We start from the raw sequence: 21,107 nt of genomic DNA on the forward strand, positions 1-21,107 counted from the left end.
TACAGAGAGAAGAGCACAGATGCCTCTATTCCCTGGGGTTTCCCCCCTCCATCTGCCTGCAGGGAAACCAGAGGGACAGGGCCGTGAGCAAAGAGCGTCACAGTGTAACAACATTCCCTACAGTCATCTTTCACCTTTAAAGCAGATAAAACAAAAATACACTTACAAATGAACCACTTCATACAAACATCAGCTGTTTCAATGGCATGGTTGCTCCCCCCCCCCACACCCTTTCAAGTAGTCTGTGCATCCCTGATATGTGGTTTGTCACTGTAAACGATACCATAAAGGGAGACAGGTTTCTTGGTCATAAAGCCATCATTTCATTTTTTTAAGGCAGCAGCTTCAAAGGACGACACAGTAAATCCAGTGTGAAATTCAAGGATTTTAAAAAGGAATCTGGATCTCCACTGTTTCTCTTCTTAAGGCTTTGTATGGAAATAAAATGCTCCAGTGGGACATTTTTGAGTGTCTAATAGTCAAGTATCTGGTGCTGGTATTTTTCATTTTTTTCTTTTACCCACTCTCCTCATCTTCTCCATGTAGGTCTTGTAGAAAATTCATAATGTATTAGTTCAATGTCACCAAAGTCCTCAGTCTTTTCTGAAATGGCTGGAGAAGTAGGCACCTGCACGCTGAAAATAAAAAGAACAAACCCGCACAAGGCCTGTTTTAAGTTAATACTATGACCTCTGTTGGGTCCGCTCGGCTGCGGCTTTTCTGTTTGGAAAGTCTGCGCCTCTGGCTGAGGCGGAGCCCCTCGAGGCCTGTGGTGGGGGCAGTGGTGGAGGAGGAGGAGGAAGAAGATGAGGCAGCAGAGAGGGCGGAGGACAGCGGGCGGGCCGAGTTCAGTCTGTCCTCCCTCTCCTGGCGTCACCTGTCGAAGCAGCCGGCTGTGAAGGTGTGGTGGGAACCCAGGTAGCCGTTGCCATAGGCAAGACCCACACAGTGACGAGGCTCTGCCCCCATGCCCACCTGCATGGACAGCGGGCCCTGCAAGGGCAGGCCACACAGGCCGGACGCCAGGCTGGGGAAGGACGGGAAGGAGCCGGATGGCAAAGAGGCAGAGAGCAGGCCGGCCTGGTGCGGCTGGAGATAGTCCCGTGAGGCCACGGGGCCCAGAGCCTGGCACTCAGCCAGCATGTGCAGCTGGGACAGCGCGGGGGAGTGCTGCGAGAGCTGTGGGTAACCGCCTGCCTGCAGCAGCAGCTGCTGGGAGCTGGAGGTTGGCTGCCTCTGCAGGGATGAGGCGGCTGGGCCGGGAGAGGCATGGGCCTGCGCCTGCAGACTCACCTGTCCAGGCGAGGGGGACGATTTGGACTTGTTGGCTTCTTTTACATCATTGTCGTGGGCACTACAAGAGGGGAAAAAATGTGGAGATTAAAAACAACATAGATTCCACACCAAAAGGAATCATAGTGTAATTATTGCGGATGTAATACTATACACAGTAGTGGATTATTTAAAAAAATATTTATAACACCATATACAAATAGTAATTTATATAAGTAATTTATATAGCAGATTATTTATGCTTAAAAATAGTCAGAAACCTTTATTTTGTTAAACAAAATAATTCTATAATTATTCTATAATTTATACTATTCAAATTATTATTTATTCATAAATTAAAAAGAAATGCAGTTGCTTCACCACCTTCATATCATTGCATCATGGTGTGTTAATGCATTTCTACACATTTTTTTTTTACATGCGTGGTTTTATAGAACATAATGGCCAACAATGGGTATAAAGGGTAGCACGCTCTTACAGCAGCATGAGCTGGATGCACTGGGTCAGGTGGTCCCAGGAATAGCCAGTGAGCAGGTGGAGCACTGTGGTCCAGCTGGGAGAGATCTGCAAGCAGATGCGAGAGGCAGCGATGCAGGCGGCTGCCACCTGAGAGGGTCTAAAGCTCAGGAAGGCATGGTCTGGAACAGAAGACACACAATTTTAGTCTATTTTTTCAGAAACTACTGACATTTCAAGCTATCCATTAAATTATTACACCAGACATTAATCCAACAATATGTGCAATGTATTTTCCCACCATGTGAGAACAAATGAGCTTATAATTTATCATACGTTGCATGATGTACTTATTAAATAAATAATAATCTATTACATAATATTATTCTATAATAAAAATCGAAAAATAAGGAAAGAAATCAATAAATATTTAAATAAATATATTTTCCTTCCAAGCTTATATTTACATCAATTGCTCAAATGACTCCAGTTTCTGAAACTCACCTTGGAGGGAGACCTCCAGAAAGTAGTGTGTGTATTTGTCCATAAAGGCTTTGGTCTTGGACAGCGAGGTCAGGGGCCAGCCGTTATGCAGATCACCTTCCTGCACTGCCGCATGGAGGTAATAGTCAATGAAATGAGCAGGCGTGGGCATGCACAGGTTCCAGCCAAACGTCTCCAGCAGCAGCAGCTCCATTTTGATGAGGTCGCGCTTGTTGAGGGCAAGGTTTAAACTGCACATGAAGCCCAGTGTGTTCAGCTGCTCCAGCTTGGGCACGCGGTCCTCCTTCTCCTCAAATTTGCCTGCAGGGAGACAAAAGGAAAAGAGAGGCTTAACAACGGAGATGAAAGAGACACTTTTTTCTGAGTGCGGAGACAGTGTGGAATCTGTAGATGGAACTACAAAAGTACAAAACCAACATATGTGGCAGCATAAAATAAATTCTAATGGCTTCAAATGGTTATTTTAGCGATGCCACAGAAGAACCACTTTTAGGGTCATGTAAAATACATGTGATCAAATACATTTTAGAATTCTGCTGAGAGAGCGGAGTGACGTAACTGAAGATCCACTAATGGACTCCATTAGTTTTGCCAAAATAATGTGGTTGGATTGCATGAATGACTTGAGTCATCACAGAATTAAAACAGAAACACTGATGTAGATGTGTGATTGACTCGAGACACACTCAGTACAAGTACTAATCAACAGTGATTAGTCAGAGCTCTTCCAAACAATAGATGCAGCAGGGCGTTGGTTACTGAGCTGAGAACTGGGGACTACTGAACTCGGGACTGGGAGGGAGCTATTAAAAATGTTTTTGTTTTTTTTTTACAGCAAAAAAAGACAATTAAAAAAATATCTATATGAAATGCCCCACACCGTTGATATCCCATTGACAGCTAGGACTGAGCAGCTGCATAAGTAAAAGCCTGTGCACATTGACTGTAGCAATCAATCAATAGGTCAGTCAATCAAAATAAATCAATAAAGAATAAATCTTCAGTAGTTGGGTAGCAGTGTTTTAAAGCATCCACATTTGGAGTGCTGACTGAGAACAAGTCAGGAACCTGAAACACCCGACCATTCAGTCACCTCAAATAAAGGTCAGTCGGTTAGTAGAATAGATTTGTCATTGTTTGGTATCTTTATGGTTAGTAATCATTTTTTAGGCATGTTGGGTAGCTACATGTGACAACATTATTCATAATTAATTATTCATAATTAATGTTCTGGGTACTGCTGCCGATAACTTTCAACATTTAAATGGACATGGTCTACAATTACAATTAAAGACATTTGAATTGAACTTGGATCTAAGAGGGGATTGATTCACCATTATTATAGGATGGTTTGCGAGTCAATACTTTTTAGCTCAGATCGGATTTGGCCATCTTGACGGTTCACGTTCATAAATGGATGTGATCGGTATCTGTCAAATGTGATAATCTGATACGCTTATGCATGTCAGTTCCATTACAAAACCCTAAGCGCATTCGTATGAGCAAAACGATACACATTCATGTCGCATGCCCACAAATCAGATACATATCTGATCTAGGACCACATACGTAAGTATGTGGCCACCCGCCACAGCATGACAGATAGGACAATGACAATACTGACAACATATTAAACCAAAAACACTCTTTCGTGCCTTATCAAATTACCTCCAAGATCAGGTGCAAAATATATGAAATCTATGACAAGGCAGATAAAGGACAACACATTAGCATTTATTGGATAGCGAAGGTCATTTTTATGAACCTCCATTCACACATTTTCCTGCTGGCATTTCAGGAATTGCAATCTTCGAGATGTTGTCAGACTGCCAAGCAGAACAAGCAATTAGCACCCAGACTAGACCTGAAAGCCCGCACTGGGCTGTGTGTTTATCAAACAGAACGCATTTGCAGATTCAGCTCGTTTCTGAATGCAAGCCACTGCAATCAGATAAGGTAGTCTTTAGAAAACGTCTCCATATACCGGTCATATCTTTAAAACTGGCATGCTGGAATGATTAAGCTACATACCAGAGGAAGCATTCGGCATGTTCCATTAATGAGAGAAAGCAACTGGCCTGTGGTGACTATTCCTCTGATTAGAATTCCTTTACCCTCTTTGCCCCCCTCCTCCTCTCTATCCCTATCTGGCTCTTTCTCCTCCCTGTGCTAGGTGTTAATATCTTTACGGCAAAGTCCTGGGCTCCCCTGTATTACTTCCCCTGCAGTCGGATGCCCCAACAATAAAGGCCCCATGACCCCTGACCCCTCCAGCTCATGCTTCAGCGCTCACAGGGGCCCCCAGCCTTCAGATCAGTGGCGGGTGTGAAGGGAAATCCAGCCAAACAGCAGAGGTTCAATAAAAAATCCCCACAAACTGTGGTCACACCTGCATTCCTGGAGGAAAGCCGATTCCACCATCCATGTGCCATGTGTGCCATGCTTTAATCCTGAACTTTAAATATTAATTAGATATCTAGAAACATTTCTCGGAGGACAAGCTGAGTCTCAGATGGAACTGGGGCTCCATTCAAAAGTCAACCTATTCATCATTCCGAAGTGTGCTCAGAAAGCCTGAAAAAAGTGGAGTGTGTTGACAATTTGCAAGTCAAATCCCATTTCAATAAAACATCCAACACGTCAACTTGCTAACAGAACATTAGCTTTCCTTATCGCAGTCTTAAATCGCTTAATTCAAACATCACCATTCTGTGATTCCACCACAAATACGGTTAACGTTCGTATTAGGAACTCATTTTGTACAGCTAATCTTTATTATTATTATTATTTTTACTTTCACAGATTATATTCGACAATATTCCTCCAGTGCTCGCAGTACAAGGCTCTCTTTTCTCAATTATCTGGGGCGTATTAATTCCTTTCATTAGCATCCAACCTCAGGGGGACGTCCGTCACACTAATCTGAATATCAGGAACCCTGCTGTGTGTTTCAGTTCAAACATGCCCCTCCAGGCTGCTCAGACTAACTCCTCCCCCCCTCTCAGTGTAAGGGAGGAGAGAGGGGGGGGGGTTGAGAGAGAGAAAGACAGAGCGAGAATTGGATATGCTACTCTACACCACTTTTTCAAAAAGGTGTGCTCAGGCTACATTATTCACGCTGCAGATAAGTTACTATGCAATTCGTCTTGAATCTTTAATAAAAGAAGAGTCTATATGCAGGGTCAGGAAAAAAAAAAGCATCACAATAAATACTGGGGGTGAGCAGCGAGGTAGGAATCATATCGGCAGAAAAACTATAATAAAACCACTCAAATGAATAAAATAGGGCTACATTTTTTTTCTTTTAGACTTGACTGACATTTCAAAGAGATGGTTGATGGTGTTTACTGAACTCCAGTAGAGCAGACCGTTTGGGTGAGGCCAGACTATTGTGCTGAAATACAGTGAGTTTATTTATAATTTACTCTAACACTTCAGATAACTGCTACAGTCCCAATTTCTACATTTAAGAAATGTTAATGCACCAATGACTGGATCACCAGATACACTATATAGTCAAAAGTATTGGGACGCCGGCTCATTCACTGTTCCTTCTAAAAATTAAGGTGTTTAAAACGAGTTAATCCTGCTTTTGTTGAAGTAACTGTCTACTAGATTTGGGATTTTTTTTCTGTAAGGCTGAAGGATTGCACGCCTTGCATTAGGCATGGAGTCAATAGGTTCATGTTTATCAGTTTCAGAGAATCTAATTTTAATACTTAAATTCAATACTTCTCTACATGAAAAGAGTCGAGCTGTGTGCGTGTGCATTTGGGCATCTGTGTCAGCAATGGGTGCAAATGTTTAAAGCAGCTGAATGTATTCATTGGAGGAGGTGTCCACAAATATTCAGCCCTATTGTGTATAAGAAACGCAAAACGTATTAAATAGCAGCATCAGCAAACAATTCCCATATTGGTGAACTTCTATAAAAAAAATAAAGAAGAAAAACAAAACTACAGCTGTGTGGGGGTGACATTTACTTGCCATTTGGAGTGACCCGCGTTCGGCTAAAGAAAACGTAACTCTTTAAAGTCAGCCTCTTTTTGACAGGCATTGTGCTGAGACACGCTCTAAACTAGTTAGCATAACAAACCTAGTGTTTCCCAGGCACATGAGAGGAAATCCAGCGTGCAGGTTTAGAAGGAGGCCTGCTCTCCTCCCTTATCCTTCCCCCTCACACAAACACAGCTGATAACACCAGACGCTAGGGTGCATCGATGCATACCCCAAACCGGCTCATGGCCATCTTTCAAGCATTACTATCAAAACATCGACTTTAAGAGCGGCCAGCGGTTAGTCTCGCCTTCAGCGGCACGCTGTGTCCTGCATATCCCTACACAAAAAAACCCTTCACACTGGCGAAGTCAACATGAGGTACAAGACTTTCTTTGAGGCAGATGAAAGCTCAGATTAAACCACATCAAAGTGACATGGAGGTTTCTGAGGGGGCTATAGCAGAAAGCAACGCAACCATAAAGAGCGACAAACTGAAATTTGTGAGGACTTTCCAAAAAAAAAAAAAAAAAAAAAAAAAGCTTTAAATGGTTTCTGAGAGGTATACTGTTCTGCTTAAAGTGAGCAATTCCCCCTCCATTTGTCAACATAAATAATGTCTTTGGCCTGAATGAAAATGTAGCCGTATCCCCCGGGTAAGGCCTGGAGCAGGCCTCTATTGCCTCTCTCACACCCAGCCCAGCCCAGCGCTTGGCTCACGAAGCAACCCAACAATAGCAGCAGCCGCATGAATCAACCAGTCAGAGAGGAGAGGGATACTCATCAGCAAGGTCATTATTCATTCAGGCCAACGCAATTAATTAACGTCTGCACAGTGCCAATTGCAGCCAGCACAAAAAGCGTCTTCATGGACGTTTGAGAGAGGGAACAAAGATTTTGGACAAAAAGGGGCTGTTGTTAAAACAAACTGAATCATGTTTTAAGCAGGGAATGAAGTGTAGGGGGGAAAACAGGGGGCTTTGTGTGCAGCAGTATAATCCTGTTTTTCATCAAACATTTTACATCTACGAGGCTCAGAGGTCTTAAACGTACACAACTGTGACATGCTGACCTAAAAGCCCTGGAATGGGGAGAAAATAAATAAATAAATAAATATTGAGTGTTTGGGAAAGTGAATTTTAATTTTGGAACAATGAAAGCTTTCTATGCTCTGGGTTTATTAAAACGCTCCTGCTAAAATGGCATAACAAGAAAGGCGGGTTAGATGAAGGGCACAGATTGAAGGACACAACCACAGCCGCCACACTATACAAGCAAGATCCTGTATCTCATCGGTGCGCCTCATTTTTTTTACCATGTTGTTTAGTTGTAAGCAGCCATGGCGGCAGCTGATAACACATCTCACTGAGCTGCTTTAAGCACTGATAGATGGTTAGTCAGTCTTGCCAGTTTCCTCAGTAATAAATCTCCTAAAGATATCAGGCAGTGTGGCCAACCCACCGCTGCGATGTCTACTGCAGGCTGCCTTGCACTCCGCTCACTCTAAATTCAGCTGTGGGATAAGTCAGACGCAATACTAACACAGTATCCATGCATGCCAGGACAGCTGTAATGGCTAAAAACTGGAAAGCTGGGGACCTCTGGATTTGTACATGTGAAAGTTGCCTTGGTGACAAACTGAGGGGTCTGTGGGGCCATGGTCTCTTCTGCACCCAGCTGTCACAGAGCACAATGCAGCAGCCTGCCAGCAGCACTGACACCACAACCAACACCAGTCTGCACAGTTTGCAGAGTCAACTTCAGTGTGGAGCATTCCAACACACACAGACTACAACCAACTAAAGATCATGAGTTTGTTTGTATTGAAGCAGGCGCACCATTAAGAACAAGGTCTTTATTTATAATGGTGGCCTATATGGTCATGTGTTGAGGTTTGGGAACTGTTTTGCTGATGTTTTATTTATTTACTTATTTTAAGCTAAGATTAGTTAAACACTTTATATGAAATGTTTAAAAAATAAACAATTTATTGAAATTATTTTTTGCTAAATAATTTTTTAACTACTAATTTCAGTTTACGCACCTTTACTGGCATAAAAACAAACAAGCAAAAAAAACTATTCTTTGCAGGCAATTTAAAAGGGGGGGAAATAATCAAGATATATAAAAATACATTTTTATTAATCATATCACTTGAAATCTTTTAATAAAGATCTTGATTTCTACATTTATTACGTTTTTTTTTTGTTTTTGTTTTTTTGCAAAAAAAAATTGGCTTAATTCTGGTGAAATTCTAATTTATCAGAATCTAAACATGCCACCATCAAACTGACATTGTCTTTTGGCTACATTTGAAGAGCTCTGTACTAATATAAAATTAGTCCAAAAAAAAGTACTGGTTTATTCAAAAATGTTTAACCTAATACCCACTTGGTATACAGACAATGATGAGAATTCTTTTTGGGTTTTTTAAGGCCATAGAATTGCTTGGAGGAATCGAGCATCGTGATACTGTGCTCGGTACTGTGACAACCCCAGTTAGAGTTTGGAACAGACATGTTTGGTAGGACACTGACAACATCAAGACGGACTACTTGGATAATGAATCTAGACAGCAATTCGTTCAATACCATTAAAGAATCAAATTTGGACACCCAGCCCTAAAGGTCACAGGGGTTGTGTCAATATTCTTTAACTACTGGGAGCCCCATGCCATCATTTTAGCCATGGGACTTAAACTATTAATTCCGATATAAAACTTACTGGCTAGGAGCAAGCAGGACAGGGCTATAACGTAGAGCTGTCTCACTGCTACATCATAGTGGTCCATGAAGAGGTCGAGCAGGTAGACAGCCAGGTGGCGTGCTGTGGGGCACAACTGGTAACGATTACTGAGGACGGCTAGGAGGTCGGCAAAGTAGCGTCGCATTCCAATTTGGGGCGAATGGCCATGGTAAGTGGGCAACTTCAGCTCCTGAGGAGAGAGGAAGAGAAACGAATTAGTGGAGGAACAAGAACAATAAAAGGACAGAAAAAAAAAATTGTATAAATGAAGCACATTATAAAAACACTAAAAACTAAACACATATACACATTATTACAATCAACAAGACCAACCTGAAACCAGCAGCAAACAACACTCAACAACATAACGTACATTCCTCATCACTTCCACCAACTAACAATAAGCCTTAATCACAACCACGCTAAGAATCATAACCCACTTACACATTTTCCACAAAGATTGACATTAACCTATGATTTCTTATTTGGGAAATATGAGGACAATGGGATCCATTATAAGAGCATAGCTGCACACAACTCTGTGACATTATAAATCTGACCTTTGGACTTTTTTCTAGAACAAATTTAGGAAACTTTAGGAATGTATTGGTGAATGAGGCCCACGGTCCTAATGGATAAAACGAGCAGAGCTTAGTTAAAAGTCAAATTTGATTATGAAATGAAAATGACATGGTCAATATGCAAAGTGACACCTGAATCAATAATATGGTGCTTAAACATGCAATAAGTATTATTATAAACTAAATAAATTACATTTGTCAGATTACATAAATAGACTGAACAAAATCTTTATATGGAGCTGCAATTGGTTGGAGATGATAACAGCACACATCAAATAATAAATAAATAAATGTAATATTAAATACATACATTAGCAACATTGCTTAGAGGGCTTATTTGCATACTGAAGTCTCTGATGACATCATTACTGCACATGCTACTACCATGATGAGGATTAACAAATATCTAGTGAAGCCCAACTGCAAACTCATTTAAGTCCTAACAGATCCTGAACGATGCCGAAAACCACTCAGTAACGCTCCGGCTTCTCAAGTTCTCCAGCAACGTTCTCTAGCTGCTTTACGATGGCCGTTTCAGAGAGAGCTGGTTCCTTTGCAGGTCCAGCCGCCATGTCTCTCAACCATCTGTCCCTCAGGGGGTGAGGGGCTGGGCCCTGACCCTCTCAAGCAGCCCTTTTGTGGAGGCCGTCTGCAATTCAGACAACTCTACAGCTGCTGCTTCTCCTGAATGGCCGATCAGTTTGTCAACTATATGTCTTCATGCTATACACAGCCATAACTTATAGGGCAGTTAGTGCGAGATGGGAGAATTTCCTTTTTAAAGAGGGCAACTGGACAGAATTTCTCAATAAACCAACGGTGGAAAGAGCGGAAGTAAAACTAGCCCAACCAGTTCAATCGTTCACCTTATGCCTGCCCCCGCTCTTTGTCGCGGCCGTTTTCGCTAGGTTGCTTCCATCACAGGAGAGATAGGAAAAGGCTGAAATTCCAGTTAACACACTTTTAACTAACACAAACAAAGAAAACGTAAAGCAGAGGAGGCATCTGCCTAGGGAAACTGCTAGCATGCACCCTGTAACATTAGGCACGTTGGTGCTTTTGCTGAAATCTGTATGATTTAGTGAATAAAAGGTGTCAGTATAATCTGGCATGTTAAATTAAGCAGCATTTAAAAGGGGCTGCTTCTCATTATAGCCGTGTGTAAACAAGCTGGCAAAGCCAACCAATTCAGCAACAGGGGGAGGCAATAAAGACAGCATCCATGTGTGTGTGTGTGTGTGTGTGTGTGTGTGTGTGTGTGTGTGTGTGTGTGTTGTGGGGGGGGGGGGGGGGGGGGGTCCACTATGCAAAACAGGGCGCAAACCTCCGCTGATCTGAGCAATGATTAATTCAGTAAAATATTTCTGCATTCCATTACTGAATAGTGTTCACAAGATCACGCAAGGAGATTATTCTGATGTGTTGATGCAGCAACAATGAGGCTTGTGTACATTTCCGCACACTCAATTTGTCGAATAGCTGGCTTTAACTCCACACTGCATAAAACTCAGGCGTGATCTAGGGTTGTAATGGTGGAGGAGGGAATGTAAACATTCTGGAAAAAGCTATGGAGGGCTAGACATGTGCACAGAAAAATACCATAGCGTTTATGAGAGATTCTTTAAGGTAATAACCCACGTAAGTAAAACACAGTACAAAGGATTTGGATCTGTTTATACTCTAGTTTTTACATGACATGCTGCATTTTCCCAGCGGCACTGCACGTTTTCACTCAAGTCCCATGAGTCTACTGTGCAAGTTAGTAAAGCCTGTTTTCTAAAGGCAGTTTGAGTTTACTTAGTTATGCAACTCAGGAATCAACACGTGCAAGCATTTAATGCCCAAAGCGTGGAAGGCACATCAAAGCTCACATAGAATCACCAAATGAAAATATCATAGCATTAAGGAAAACAATTAGCTGTTTTTGACCTTCACATAATTCTAATCTGTAATCTACAACCGACATTTCATTAATTAAAAAAAAACAAAAAAAAAACACCATGCACACATATGCTTTTAAATTTTGAATGAGTGAAAGAGCGACCTTGTAACTAATGGCTTCATAGCTGGAACTGTCTCTTCATACATACCTGCAACTACCCAGATGCAGCTGTCAACTCCCTACTATTATTTCTACTATACTTACCATTATTACATTAGTGAAATTACTAATCCCATCCATTAAGAAAACCACACAGACTGCCTTTGATTAACCTTGATACCTTCTTGCGAATTGTCAAACTCAAGTACAAACAAACACAAACAGAACACTTCCACTTTGCATTCCCAAACAGATGTGGGAATTATATATAGCCCCCATAAACAGAACAGACAATACCAGAACGACACGGACATACACTTCAAGGACAACAGGCCAGACTGAGCAAATGCACTCATCCTCCTACACAACGCTCTCCCCAATCCCCCTCATCCTGTCGGGACATAGCAAGCCCCTCCACATGTCCAACTGGCTCGACTAAAGTCATTCACCAGCCCTCACGCACAATAGGCTGTCCAACAGTATATTAAAAAAAAACAAAACAACAAAAAGTACTCTAGTCAGTGTACTCCATTTACCACACACGTCTAGACTTTAAGACTCTGTACAATGGGAAATGGTGGGGGAGACCTGCACCTATTAATAGTGCCATTACTGAGGAGTGCTGTAGGGCACTGTCCACTGGTGAGAGACGGAAGGAACTGGAAGGATGGGCGACTGGAGGAGCATGTGACATTTCACACCTTCGCTTCAAAGGCCTCTGAAAATCTGACCACTCTCCACTGCTTTGACTTACCCACAGACAAACAAAAAAAAATGGTGGAAACAGCAGTCGGACAAGATGAACGAATGAGACGTCAGCTTTGCAGAGTGCAAGATACAGCAATGTGAAACCTCACCTTAATTCTTAGAGCCTGATGGATGTCTGATGCGAGCTGGCTTTTCCACCACTGTCCCTCTGGCTCCATCTTTCCCATCCAGAGGGGGCCCTTAGTCTGGAAAACAGCACAGAGGGTAGTCATTAGTTCTGTAATAGAGACATATAGGCAACCATAGACCTACCCAGCACTTACCTTTACCATACAAACACAACTAAATATACACATAGGTTCATGGCTTCTAAATGAACATAATCACAATATTTATTTTATATAATTATTAAAATCATTCACAAAAATATCCATAGTGATAAAGATTTTTTATGTTGCAGTGATTGAATTAGAGGATCACAATTTTCTTGTGCATTAAAATTAACTGATGTTATTTGAGTGGAGTCTTTATATTATATCATTTAAGTCGACTTAAATGAAAGGGAAAAATCATAATTGTGCTCATAGTCATGCTTCAAATGTGTAATTTTAATTTTAATGGGGGTCAGTTTACATTTTCTTTCTTTTTAAACCAGATGGATGTGATTCCCTCGAACTGCACCCCCTCCCAATCGAGCTGTGTGTAAAACTTGTGCAGCATCCTGTAATAAACCCCAGTATTTATCTGACTTTACCCTACGAGCCTCATTTTAACCGTGTAGAAGTTCATCCAGTGTCACCTTAGGCACCTTTAGGTGTTTCGGGAGGGAGAAGTAAAGGGACGGAGCTTCAGCCTCCACCGTTAGGAGTTCGCGAAGTTGGTGATTACTCACGGTCTCAGCTACACGAACTAGTGCTACAACCTGGCCTATTTACATGTTTGCCATCACTCCACAGCCCTTTCCCCTCATATAAACCGCTGCATCAGTAAATCACGAGCAGTTCGCCTGTTTAAGGAGCAGCAGCAGCAGCAGCAGCAGCTTTAGCCGGTTTCCTCTGCACGCAGCCGCCGTTACGGATTTCACAATTAAAGAGACAGAGGTGAATCAGCCGCTACCACAGCACACCACGAGTGCCTCATTACAGCCAGCGCTACGAAGTCGGCGGAGTTCAGCCTCAAAACACTACTTAAACTCGACAACTAACAGCCTAACATCTCCACCGAGCGTGCAGGAGAGCGAAGCGGCGCTGGAAACAGTGAGAAACACGCAGCTCGAGCAGGATTTACCTCACAACCCGTGTCTTTCCTCTGAAGAGACCACGACGCTCCAGACCCCCTTTGTTTCAGAATTGGTGCATTCTGTGTATCCTTCGGACGAATGAACACCTTTCATTCGTGGAGAAAATAAAGCCCGACCGAAGCTCGCTTCAGGTACCTCACTCACTGCGGCGTAGATGAGTTTTCCTCGCTGAAGACGCTTTTCTGGAAGTCTAACTTATCAGAAAGACGACTGTTGTGTTTTTTCCTCGTCGTCCCGAGCGGTGTTCCCCCAGCGGCCAGAGCGGACACCCTAATGAGATTGCAGTGAGAGGCAGAATGATTGGGCTGAACGGGGAGGAGTCCAGGGCCACAAAACACACAGTCGCCCTCAATCCCAAACCATCATGGACAGACATGTGTATTAAAGTTAAGAAAATGTGCTTTAACTTTTATGTTCAGTGCAGAAAAAAAACACGTTACTTGTCCAGAAAAAAAATAAAAAATAAAGCTGGTGTTATGTCTGAATCATTCGACTGATGAACGACAGAGCACATTATAATAGTCACTAATCCGCATTTTATTTTTTAATTAACAATTATCCTTATATATTTCTCCCAATCATTTTTATTAACTTTAACGATAAATAGAAAGCATCAACATTTGCTCTGTGATCATCACAGGCTTCGCGAGATAAACGGATTTAGCGTTGTCTGTTCACTATCAAGTGCTCTTGGATGAATTAAATTAAACAATAGTGACTGCTTTCAAATTAAGAGCCCTCGGCATTTTCTTTTTAGATGCTTTATCAATGTTTGACCACCAGATGGCCCTGACGCTCAGTACCCTGGAAACATCCCATAGGCGGCTTTTACACTACAGCGGGGATGCCCAGATATGAGAGCCTAAGAGACAAAATAATACACATAACCTAAAGATTGTACTTATTTTTTCAGTTTAAGTGAATATATATATATATATACTTTTATTGGTTTTATTATTTAAAGATGAAGGCTAACTTGCTGATGGGCTTGCTTTATAACTGGACTGGACAACCTAACCACAATTTGGGCAGCCCTGATGCAGACCCATGGTTGGATTAAGGCATCTCAGGATCCTGGACTAATCTTAGAACCACACCTATTATTTTCACCAAATTTTATTTATTTCCAGGAGACACCCATAAGATCATTTAACACTTACGTACACAACATAAACACCATAATGAAGAGTCAAAACGTTTATTTTTTTAAAGATTAAATTAACCATGGCAGAATAGTAGCTGACTATGATAAAATTATAAAAATGACATATGGAGTGTGAATTTGACTTGGGTTGTAGAGATTGAGGAGGCAGGGGCTCTCATACATACTTCATACAGGGATGTCAATAATATGGGAACAATATTATTCAGATTAGTCCGTGTTTTATTCCCAGCAAAAAAAAAAAAAAAAAAAAAACTGAAAATGAATTCAGTTTTTAATGTCAGTCATTATATAAATATAATAACATCACTACTTGGCTATTAAATGTAATGAAAAACAATTCAGATGAATCTCGGTTAGTGTATGAATTGCAGTGAATTTAGCTTCCTCTTTGCAGTAAATGTAATGTGGCTGTATAAATGAGGAGAGCCATGCTTCAGACGTGAGGCTGAGTTGCAGTAGGGAATAATTTAGCTATGTAGAAAATTGAAACAGCAGGAACAGAAAGAAATGAAAACGTATTTGAATTGTGAAAATCGCCAAAAACGAGGAGTCTTCAAAGTCATGAACAAGCCGCGGGGGAAGATCATCCAGCGCTAGAAATGAGAGTGTGATCGGAGTGTGAGCGGAGTGTGAGCTAACCGGAGCTTCATTCATTCGCAGCTTGGAAGGTTGTACTCAGTCTATCCGATGGTTAACCAGTAAATACGACTCCACTTCGTTCGGCTGCTGGTTAAGAGACACATTTACAACGAGAAAAACGAAAGAGTGGAGTTTCAAAATTAGTTTCACCGCCAAGTTTACCGTTTTTTGTTACGGGTGAAAAGGTGAAAGGTCACATTATAGCCTACGTCACATCTCGTAAAGTCGGGTGTCATGTTGACCCTCGATTCCACAAGAAGCTCCAACTTAGGATTTCGGAGGTCGTAAAGACGACGTGTTTTGTATTCTTTACATTTTTTTTTTCAATCGAAAATAAAACAAATATCCTAAAAAAAAAAAAAAGTTTTGTTGTGACTCTTTTGTTTTTTTGTCGTCAGAGAGAGCTAGTTTATATGTCAGCAGAAAAACAACGAGCAGAAAATTAGCATTAGGTCAGCAATTTGATATCTTTAATTAATTAAAACATCTAGTCTTCCGTATTCAGTGCTGAATATCTAAAATACAACCAGTTCACAATACAACTATCAGCAGCCAGCTGAGTTTCTGTAGTGACAAAAGCCACCAACTCGCAAAGTCTGGTCTCATCGAAAAATACGACACGATATTTGCGACCTGACCTTTAGGAAACATACGATTTTGTTGGTTGTTTGAATGGGTGAATGTCATATCCCAGATTCTGGGATTTGTCTGTGTCATATTTAAATACAATTATAATATCTATGACATTATATTTTGTCCCTGTCAGAGCAAGACCTACAGTTTTTGCAGCTGTAAACTATCCACACAAAAACAACACAAATTGAGATATTATTTGCTGCCAAAAGAAAATCATTGTCATGTAAGTTATGCTTTAAAAATCGCTATATTCACAATAATCACACCCGCCTGGGTGCTTTGCTAGCCTGGGGCCCAGGTCTGCAGCCCCAGCAGACCATCGGGTTAATTCAGTCATGTGCAGAGCACTTCTTAATTTGAAATATTCTCACATTAAAACCCCCCAAAATAATATAATATCTGTCTGCTGTAATTTGTTTTTAGAGTCTAAGAAATCAAGAAGAATTTGACAGGCTGACATAGTCTATGCATGTCATCCAGTCTTAAGTCCTTGCGGTGCACGTCTTTTGTGCTTCCCGTCATCTACACCTGTTTCAACACAGTAACACACACTGATGTAACTAACTAACAGGCTCCTTTTGTATTGACTGAGTTGTGATAAAGTAGAGGAAACACAAAAATGCCTCCAGGACTGACTTTTGGAACTGCCGATAGGACCGGATAGGCACATTTACACGCGTGAAATGGCTCCGCATGACTTTTAGGCTTTGGAAATACCTACATTTATTTAAAGAAATACTGACCAATCATTTCACCACAGAGGAGCACATTCCTGTGTAATTAAAATAACTTGTTTGCAGTTTACTTTTGAAGGTTGTGCAGTATAATTAACTTCTGGACATTTAATACCCCTTTCACTCAACTTAGCACTCCAGTGTTAGTTATCCCCAGTGAACTGCTCAAAGGGTGTTATGCACATCTGAGACATTCAGTGCTCGTTTGCAATGATACCAAAGGGCTCATATTCATGCAGACCATTATATCTTGCTCTTAAAACTTTTGTCTATGCCAAGAGCAATTGGCTCATATGCATATCCGAAGATCTCAGAGCAAACTGGCACAGTAAAAGAAACACAAAGGATACTGCACAGCTGCCTTTTAACAGCTTCAGTGCCTCCAGCTGCATTGAACAGTGGAAGCGCCATTTTCCATCCTGACACATCTTTACCATGGGAAATCATTAAATGTTCCAAAATCAACTCAAGGAACCACTTCAAAGTTTCAGATCCACTAAAAATGATGCACCGAGGGTAGGAAAGAACCAATGACACCCTCTTTGAAACCGCTCTATTTAGAGCAACCGTTTAGAAATCCGGTACTTCCCAACGCTTTCCACAGAACCCCCGTCCTATCTCTCTGATGATAGTGTTATGGGGCTGAGGGAGCTATATTTAGCTGGCCCTGTGACTGCACTGGCCATGCTAGTTGGATTCCAGAGGCAAGCTCCAGCTCAGCCGGACCAGCACCTGCTCCCAAAACTAACTGCCACACCACCACCTCAACTCCTCCTGGGCCTGGAACACATAACCTGGGCCAATTCTCAACAGCTAAAAAATAAGGTCTGATTCATCTCATCTGCAGGCCCTAGCTTTAAGAGGGTACTTGACCTAATTTCTTGTTGCAGCTATGTATATGTGTTAGTGAGATATTTAAAGATGCATGGTAAGTTTACAGTTTTTTCAGTTTCTCTTTTCCATCCATGACAGGAGCTACAACAGGAGTTGTTTTGAAGACTTGTACCAGGTGGATATCTTGGATCAGGTCAGAACTTAAGAACTGGGGCAGGACAGCTTCATGTACAGTAACTGCAGCTGTTGCCCTGGAACATCCAGAGTTTGTCTTTCACATACCCAGCAGAATCAAAATCAAATACTGGAAGAGCAGGGTATGCTTTCAGGTTAGTGCACTCTCTTTACACAGTGTAAAGCTAAAAAGAATGTGGTAAAATGACAGCAAACAAAATTGGTGTAGAACTGTAAAAAGATTGGAGTGTGCATGTCTTACTTTAAAGCTCTTTAAAATGTACAATAGTAATGTGTTGTCTCTCTTTTTCCCGTTTTGATCAGCCACAAAACTCAGCAGAAGCGGCCAGATAATGAGCATGTCTGCTATGTCAGCGCTGTGCTGGATGTGACATCTCTGTCTCTGGCCCACAACCCCCACAGTACTGGGCACCTACCTGAACTGCCTTACAGGAACATTGCCTGCCTGTCCTACTGTGCTGGAACAAAGAAATTCCTTCACTCTCTACCAGTCTGTTCAGACTATTTCTTCACAGCTATGTCAGAGAATCATCAATCACGAAGAGGAGATGAGGAGGAGAGTTGCCTGGTGCTGGCTGACGATGCCTTTGATGACTCATCTTGTTCATACTGCACTGCCCTTTGCTCTCTTAGTAACTATAGCGAGGCTTTGGATGATGATGAACACATGCTCTGTGCTGAGCAGTATTTTGATGCTTCACCTGGACCCGCACCTTGTGTAGATCCTCCAGGAGAAACATCAACAAGCACTTTGCCTGAGATCAAAACACAGGAACAGGACATTCTAAGTGAAGAATCCCTATGCGTACAGGATAAAGTCTTTTCACCTGCAAGAGAGCCACTCTTGTTACTATCAAAACCTTGTTCAAGTCCTAAAATTATAAATTTGAGTCCCGTACATATCAGATCTGCAGATGTGGAGCATTACATTGCTGATCCACTAACAGTAAACCGGAAAGATCCTTCATTGAAACCATGGGATTATTTCAGAAGCAGCATGAGCAGTATTCAAACTGATGCTAAATTTGCAGAGAGGCCCAGCACCCCACAAACCAAGCTTACACCAGCCTTTACTAAAGAACAGCTATGTAAACCTGGCAGAACCTCTTCACCTGGCACAGATTCTCACTTGTTAGAAACGAAACGTTTATCACCAAGTCCTAAAAGAAAACTTCAGCATCTAAGTACGACAAGCTCCGCAGATACTGGAACAAAGGCAGCTCAACCCGTTAACCCATCCAGTAAAAACCCTTTGCTAATATCATGGGATTGTTTTAGAGGCAGCAACACTCCTGCTGAAACTGATACCGATCTTGTTGGGAAATCTGACTGCCTGGAACCCACATGTATCTCCAGCACTAGTGAAGTACTAAATCAATACAGGCAGGAAGTGGGGCAACAACAAAGTGGCACTAAGCCAAAAGAAGTCCCCCTAACTCAAAGCTTGAGAGAGGGTCCCAATAAGCCCAGTCCTGAGGACAAGCTTGACAGAGGCGGGTCTATCGTGGGTCACAGAAACTGGGAGGGGGAGGAGCAGGGTAAAAGGGTAGAAAAAGAGCAGGCAGAGCTGTCACTCAAGGCCAGAAATAGAAAACCGCCTGCATGCTGCATCTCAACACTCGCAGCCAACAAGCAGAAGTCAGGAATCCCGCCAGGCTGTTATTCAGAGCGTATCCTCGCAACCGGGCACCAACACCCACTACGGAGCCCTCCAGTTTCGTGGAGGTGGCAAAAGCAGAGCCGACAAGGCGTCTTGCTGTCGAGTTCGCTTCCACCGAAACCCTGCAGCACCTCCAGGCAACATTGCAGCACTGCAGACAATACCAAAGACGTGTTCAGCATGGCGACAAAGCTAGCTAAGACAAACACTGGAGTGAGACGCCTGGCCACTCTGGATCATGCCAGATCCTCTTGTCCTGAAGCGAACTACTTGGATGTTTTCAGTTCTAGCCACTGGTCCTCAAATCAGCTGTCCTCAGATGGAGACTTCCATGATTTGTCTAAAGATGTTCTGTCCTTCAAGTTGCCGATGATGTCAACAAACAACCATAACACTTCAGCTTGCTCAGAGGCCAGCAGTGTTGAATGCATTGATGTGGCCTTGGAAAGTCATGAAGAGGTGAAGAGAGGGGCAAAGACTGTACCTAAGAGGCAGATTCAGCTGAAAAGACGGGACACTGCAGACCCTCATGCTGATGAAAACAACAGCAATGATGTCCTCCTCATCCCAGCTACATCCAGCCGTCCTCGGGACATCCTCCAGCGTCAGCACAGTACCCCTGCAGCATTTCACCAGGACTCACACGGATCGGAACTGAAGTTGGCCCAAACTGTGCGAAAACAGAGACTCCAGAAGTCAGTTTCTCTGGATGAAACATCCAGCAAAACCCAAAAGGCTTCCTGCATCATTAAAACAATACTCTCCAAGAAGATGCAACAAGAAGAGAATCTTCGTACTCTGGAAGTTTCTGACCGAGCCTTTGCTCCTATGAAAGCCTACAACTCAACCAGCAACAATGAAGTGTTGACCTCTTGCACTAAGGAGGTGTGTAATGAAACTAATAAGGGTTTAAGTTATGGTACATCTTCACAAAGTCCTACTCGAAAGACTGAATCACAAACAAAGAGCAGCACTATTAAAGAACATGTCAGCGTCAGCTCCAAAAAACAGCCTAAACTAATAACAAAACACAGCTTTAATCCTCTGTTCAGTGGCTTGGGCAGGTCTGAATTTCAGGACAGTGGTACTGAAATAACTGCCTCTCCAGAGAGTGAGAAAGAGAAGCTGAGTCTCAGTAAGGAGGCAGCATGGCTCACTAGCCAGAGCCCAGGAGAGAAGCTATCCTGTGACTCAGCAAAAGGCAAGGCAAGGAACTCGAGTGCAGCCATGGGCAAACAGGCCATGGTGAAAACCACACCTGAGGAATGCTTTGCAGTGCAGGGAGGCCATAAACAACACAATGTCAAGACTGACCCTATTACCAGCATGGGGAAACAAGAGAAACAAGGTGAGAGCAAAGAAAGTACACAATGTCTCATGATAGCTAGTTCTTTGGCTTATGATCCGGATGTAAGAGCAGCGGGTAACATTCTGTCCCCTTCTGGTCAGTGCAGCCCTGTGAAAGAGCAGGAGCATGACCGAGGAGAGCCCAGGCCACCTGGACAGTCAGTAAACATGGGTAGTCAAAGCCAGGGGAAATTCAAAGCCATAGCCCCTGTGCATGTGGTGAGGGATATGAGAAGTCTGGTGAAAAACACATACAGCCTGTCATTCAGGGGT

General features: G+C 42.4%; 1 protein-coding gene across 1 annotated transcript; it reads right to left on the reverse strand.

The window, feature by feature from the left end:
- Nucleotides 1-316: 316 nt before the first annotated feature.
- On the reverse strand, nt 317-13,894 carry ccnjl (cyclin J-like). Its single transcript, XM_072662056.1, has 6 exons — nt 13,612-13,894; nt 12,474-12,569; nt 8,974-9,184; nt 2,254-2,553; nt 1,772-1,931; nt 317-1,354 (listed from the first exon to the last, which is right to left on the reverse strand). Exons 2-6 carry the CDS (start codon nt 12,549-12,551, stop codon nt 874-876), a joined length of 1,230 nt encoding a protein of 409 aa, XP_072518157.1. The 5' UTR covers nt 12,552-12,569; nt 13,612-13,894; the 3' UTR covers nt 317-873.
- Nucleotides 13,895-21,107: the final 7,213 nt, after the last annotated feature.

The sequence above is a fragment of the Salminus brasiliensis genome, chromosome 18 (assembly GCF_030463535.1).
Source record: "Salminus brasiliensis chromosome 18, fSalBra1.hap2, whole genome shotgun sequence".
Lineage (NCBI taxonomy): Eukaryota > Metazoa > Chordata > Actinopteri > Characiformes > Bryconidae > Salminus > Salminus brasiliensis.

Bases quoted from the DNA above. Each gene is read 5' to 3' on its own strand.
- ccnjl (XM_072662056.1), bottom strand. From the start codon at position 12,551: ATGGGAAAGATGGAGCCAGAGGGACAGTGGTGGAAAAGCCAGCTCGCA. The intron at 9,185-12,473 runs GTGAGGTTTCAC...CTCTCTCCTCAG, and splicing joins ATCAGGCTCTAAGAATTAAG to GAGCTGAAGTTGCCCACTTA. The intron at 2,554-8,973 runs GTAAGTTTTATA...GTCTCCCTGCAG, and splicing joins GTCCTGCTTGCTCCTAGCCA to GCAAATTTGAGGAGAAGGAG.